Source organism: Galeopterus variegatus, unplaced genomic scaffold (assembly GCF_000696425.1).
Source record: "Galeopterus variegatus unplaced genomic scaffold, G_variegatus-3.0.2 Scaffold1070, whole genome shotgun sequence".
Taxonomy (NCBI): domain Eukaryota; kingdom Metazoa; phylum Chordata; class Mammalia; order Dermoptera; family Cynocephalidae; genus Galeopterus; species Galeopterus variegatus.
The window spans coordinates 434,031-440,030 of NW_007727181.1; the positions used below are offsets into that span (position 1 = coordinate 434,031).

General features: G+C 39.9%; 1 protein-coding gene across 3 annotated transcripts in view; it reads right to left on the reverse strand.

Moving 5' to 3' along the window:
- Window positions 1-522: 522 nt before the first annotated feature.
- The window catches only part of DZIP1 (DAZ interacting zinc finger protein 1), a 27,105-nt gene continuing 21,627 nt past the window's right edge, over window positions 523-6,000 (reverse strand). For all 3 annotated transcript variants that reach the window (XM_008574595.1, XM_008574594.1, XM_008574596.1), the window contains 3 exons: window positions 5,349-5,482; window positions 3,986-4,160; window positions 523-1,574 (listed from right to left, as the gene is read on the reverse strand). In XM_008574595.1, coding sequence (XP_008572817.1) covers window positions 1,495-1,574; window positions 3,986-4,160; window positions 5,349-5,482 — 389 coding nt within the window. In that variant the 3' untranslated portion in view covers window positions 523-1,494. The remainder of the gene's footprint in view (window positions 1,575-3,985; window positions 4,161-5,348; window positions 5,483-6,000) is intronic.

The following is a 6,000-nucleotide window of genomic DNA, read 5'->3' on the forward strand; positions in this document are numbered from 1 at the left end:
TTATTTATTAATTTTGAAAAGATGACCTGTAAGGGGATCTTAACCCCTGACTTGGTGTTGTCAGCACCACGCTCTCCCAAGTGAGCGAACCGGCCATCCCTATATAGGATCCCAACCCGTGGCCTTGGTTGTTATCAGCACCACACTCTCCCAAGTGAGCGAACCGGCCATCCCTATATAGGATCCCAACCCGTGGCCTTGGTTGTTATCAGCACCACACTCTCCCAAGTGAGCGAACCGGCCATCCCTATATAGGATCCCAACCCGTGGCCTTGGTTGTTATCAGCACCACACTCTCCCAAGTGAGCCATGGGCTGGCCCTTTGGGAGGAGTTTTTAGAGGGTGGGAATGGGCCACAAGTAATAAAAGGACCCTGGCGGGTAGAAACAGATAAAGATTCATCTGACTTTGGGTCAGGACGTTATATGGTGTAGCTACTAAGGCAAGCTTCTCTTGAGTAATCCCCTAACAAGTAGAAATTTAACTCAGAAATCATCTCTAATAACTCAGCCACAGTCACAATGATGCAGTGGAGGCTTTACTGGAAAGGTTGACAAAAGGAAGAGCGATCTACAACCCAACAAACCATTTAGTTAAAATGTTACTTTTTGGGGGAACAGTACACATGGTACCACAAAATATAAAAAATGCAAAAAACAGATTATAAGAATTTTCTGACCTTTGACAATCTCATTGTTCAAGAATATAACTAAATTAGTTTTGAGGTATTTCATAATACAGCTTGGGCATTAAAAAAAAGTTTTAAAAAACAACATACATGTATGAATTCAGTAATGACTCGATCTTCTCTATTCATATCCTGATAGTCTTAATTGGCACTTAAAATAGCTACACTTTATTCATAAAATATCCAAGATAAAGATTACAGCTGCAGAAAATAACTTTAATAGGAACATGCTTAATTACAGTGGCTCAAAGCTGAAATTGACAAAGTACTTCAGGAAATTCTATTTAACACGGGTCTAGCTATATTGTTATAATTCTAAACTTACTTCTATTGAAAAATAACCAGTCTAACTTTTAAGATTTCACTGATTCCACTAATTCAATTTTAAGGATACTAACAGACTTTTATAGTATAAACATTTCCAATGTGACAATATGCACAAGGAAGACATAAAAAAAAAAGTTCTAGTAATTCAAACCAAAACCTGCTTAAGAAAAAAATTCACTTAAAAATTAGTTGAAAAAAATACACTTAACACTAGAGTACCATTCTGAAGAGAAAACTTTTTATGACTTCCATGACATGTTATTTTTAAGCAGCAGGAGTCTTAATCACCTTTACATATTTCAAAATACTGTTAACAATTTGTTTTTCAATACTGTAGGAGGTGCCTTTAAAGAGACCCTTATTCTTTGAATCAGCTTCCTTGTTGTTGTAAGAAATACTGTAAGGCAGGAGCATGAGAACCATGTAGGCAGGTTACTGAAATACTGCTGGCTTCTGGAAGAATCTTCTGATGAGTGGAATTATATATCTGAAGAGTCACTCCAATCAGTCACAGTTACTAAGCTGCTTTTCAATGTGTTTGATTCGTTTTCTTGAAGTCCTGTGGAAGGAGAGGGAGAGAAAGCAAGAGAAGGCACCAGGGGTTAAACGAGCACCTTGTCAAGCCTGTAAAAATCTGTAATATCTGGGCTGGCCGGTTAGTTCAGCTGGTTAGAGCACTGCCTTATAACACCAAGGTCATGGATTCGGATCCCCGTACTGGCCAGCCACCAAAAAAAAAAAATTCATATTGTCATTTATCAGTGTCTGAATCATTTCACGAAGTCTCCACCCTCTAACCCCCACGAGCCATGTCGGAGGCCACTGTAAAATCTACTCTTGAACTGGCCACATCTTCAGGATGCCTCACAGGACCCCTGCATGTTCCCGGGCAGCAGGGATCGTGACCTGCAGCTCGCTCCTTCCCCAGCCCTTGGCACGGGGCCTGGATGTTGAAAGTGCTCAATACACTTACAGTGCTGTGGAGTCTAACTGAACAGATGTTGTAAAGAAAGGAGAATAAAAGCAACAAGCCAAGTAGAGATTAAGTCTAGGGTGGATGGCTTTGACAATGAAGTTAAGAAAAAGTGCCATGATTTTGAGCCAATGAAACATAGAATAGTGCAGAGAATTTGACTCAAGTTCAACTCCAGAAATGTCTTCTTTCAGGAGCTCGGGGACATGGCATTGGGGAAAGAAACAGAAGTTGTACTTGGGGCATTTGGCCCGTGTACTTATTAAGAGGTGCTGTAACGCCAACATGGTCTTTTGGTTTTGAACAGAGCTGGTCCTTAGACACAGCACAGATAATAACTTTATGATGGTTTAATCTGACAGTGTGACAGTAAAGGCACAGGAGGCGCGGCTGACCTGTTGGAGAGGGAGAAACGGCAGAGTGAGGGGTAGAGGCAGCAATGGTGCATCTTAGGAAAGGGCACGAGAGACTGGTGAGGATGGAAAGAGCAAACGTAGAGACCTACAGGTATTAATTTAAAATTACAAATAGGGATGCAACAATAGCGCAGAGGGAACACGAGAGGTGTAGTGGGTGATGACAGTGAGCCAACTCTTCATCTGTCTTAGCAGGACATCAACATTAATGTCTAAAATTGATGAATCAAGAAACAGCCGTCTACGCCCATCACTTAGAGACACGGAGGTGCCACCAGAGGGGCTGATACAGAACTGCTGAGAGGCACGGAAGGCGGCAAAGTCGGCACGTGGAAGCCCTTCACACAACTTCCCTTTCACTGGGGGCAAGAACTACTTTGACAAAAAAAGTTACAGTTTTCTAATTTTAAAATTTTAAATCTATTAAGAGTTAAGATACTGGACTTATCCAGGCTCTAGACTGGGTGAATAGGAACCATTTTAACTAATAATCTCATTTGGAATTCATCCCACTGACCACAATGCGACAATAAAAACTTCCCTTGAAATAAAATGAAAATATTTAATAGGGAAACAGACAAATATAGGGAGACTGCCAGAAGAGTGGTCTCAATTCACTTGTATGATCAGAAATTTTAATTTCTATGGGACAGCTGCATGAAGAGAATATTTGAATGGACATTTTCAAAAATAATATAAAAAACTTTTAAAGATTAGGCCTAAAGTTAAATAATAGCAAATATATACAACTCAGGAAGTTGTACATATTCAGGCCAACCCAGGCTGGCCAGCTGGCTCAATTGGTTACTGTGTGGTGCTTGATGGAGTTTGGATGTGTTGTCCCCTCCACAACTCATGTGGAAATTTGATCTCCAATGTGGCAGTGTTGGAAACTGATTGAGTCATGGGGGCGGATCCCTCATGAATGCATTAATGTTCTCCCTGGGGGAGAGGGAATAAATGAGTGAGTTCTCGCTCTATTAGTTCCCGCGAGAGCTGGTTGTTTAAAAGACCCTGGCACTTTGGTCAGCTTTAGCTCAAGTGGTTACTTCCTCAAGCCAGACTTCTCTCTGTCTAAAAGATCCTGGCACCTCCCCGCCCCCCCCCCCCCCCCCCCCCTCGCTTTTTTCTTTTTTTCTTTGTTTTTTTTTTTTTTTTTTTTTTTTTTTTTTTTTTTTTTTTTTTCCTCGCTTCCTCTCGCCATGTGATCTGCTTGTACTGGCCGGCTGCCTGCCGCTTTGCACCACGAGTAGAAGCAGCCTGAGGCCTGTGCCAGATGCAGCTGTCCAATGGTAAGCCAAATAAACCTCTATTCTTTATAAATTACCCAGTCTCAGGTATTTCTGTTATAGCAACACAAACGGACTAATACAGTGTTATAACACCAAGGTCAAGGGTTTGGATCCCTTACCAGCCAGCTGCAAAAAAAACCCCACAAAGAAACCATCAAGATCTTGATTATGCCAATAGTATGTTGTTGTTTGATGATATATTAGCATAGCTTAATTAGATATTTATAAATATGAAACACAACTAATTAGAAAAGGGACTGAGCTTCTACTAGAAACCAAAGCAACAAACCTTCTCCCTTTGGCCCTTTAGGATTAAATGTGCCCCAGGCACTTGGCACTTGTATAGATTTTGATTCATTCTTCACAAGTAGAGGTTCTCTCTGTTCTTTCCCAGTTTTTTTCCCCAAAGATTTTTCTTCCTCCAAGGATGATATGTCCCAGTCATCATCATCCACATCTGTGTGCTAAAAGAAATATATGAAGAATAATTAATGTTTCTTAAGGAAGCAGCACCCTTCAGTCATTTTGTTGGTTAGAGCAGCTGACAATGATAAGGAGTTGGGAACTACAGAGGACTCAAGGTAAATCTGGTCATTTCTATGGTGCAATGAATTGGATTTGGAATTCCATGTTTTGAAAGCTGAGGAAATCATCTCTTTTTTTGTTTTGTGCCATGGAAATATATGTTTCCTACTCTACCAATCATGAATTTAAAAAATTCCAGAAACACTACATGGTAGTGGTGTGAAAATCTAAAAGTCAGGGTGCTCCCAGAGTAGGAGCAAGGCCTGCTCTGGGCTCTTTGCTCTGCAATGACAAGAATCTAACTCCAGTTACAGTACGAGGGCCCTGAGAAATAGGCCCTCATGGACAGGAGCACATATTCCTACCCCACCCTTTCTAAAGGAGGGCATATGTGTTCTCTCTTGAGTGACACATGACTTTATCATTTTTGGCTTGTGTAACACAAATGGCACTAATAAAAGTAGTTTGACAAATGCTCTGGATTCCACAGATGAATGGGATGAGTTGAAGAAAAGAGTGACTATGACTGGAAGACCCTGTCAACACAGATGAGCTGTGCCCAGAAACACAACGGGAGGTCTCCAGCCACAGAAACCTTCTGACACCCTGGATGTTAAACTGCTTGGAAGGCATCCAGGCCTCTTCTCTGATGCAGGCGGAGGGGCTCGGGCTCTGCCCTCAACTCTGGATTCACCTATCTCTCCGCAGCATTTCTCCACTGATTCCAGCTCCCGAGTGGGACTAAGCCCTGAAAAGTCCCTATTTCACTTTCAGGCCCCTCCAGGATAGTGGAGAAGTCCCTGGACTTCTGGATCTGGAGGCCTCAGATTCTTTGTACACACCATCTGATATCTGCATAAGCATCAAATCCTACACGACAGGATTCTGAAAACCCATAAAGTGTGATGTGTGTATGACGTATGATTACCAGTTACCACTCCAGTACCTTTGATTCTCTATGAACAGAAAGAAATGCAATACTGAAAAAAAAAATAAGGTGAAATCTCAACCTTTACTATACTAACTAATCATGTCTGTTTTCTACTTCCCTACACAAAATACAATCATTAAGATGTATTTGTCAAAAGATGAATGTATGTATGTTTAGCAAGTAAAAGCAATTTCACCTTTTGTTCTTCCTGTAATTCTTCCTTTTTGATAAACATCTCAGCAACATTAATCCCACCAACTGGTTTATTCACATTTCTGTGATGTGAAACCATCTTTTCAACTTTTTCAGTTCGTGTTTTTATGGAGGTTCCTGTAGGATCAACAGAAATTAGTCAAGTAAAGTTTTTTTTTAAAAATTGAATCTATCCTTAGTTCCAAAATAAGCTATAGGCAACTTTGAAAGAGTCTAAATTTTGCCCATAATTATGTATTATTAAAATAAAATCAACTGATGTATTTTGGGGTTGACCAAAAAGTTAAACACTTATAATTCTTTTTTTTTTTTAAGAAAATCATGATTCTCCAGACTAGGAGGAGCTATAAAGTTTTCATTTTAAATCAAAGGATGATCTCATTCAAGTATGTGGTCAGAAACTTTAATTTCAGTGAAGTAACCTGTGTGAATAGAATATTCATCTGGGTATTTTCAAAAACAACATGAATCATTTTTAAACGAATTTGTTATATTTTACACATTAATATAAATACATGGTATATACAATTTATACACATTAATAACATCTGTTTAAAATATGTGATTTTTAAAGTGCATTAAGCAGAGTGTATGTGTGTGTGTGTGTGTGTGTGTGTGTGTGTGTGTGTGTGTGT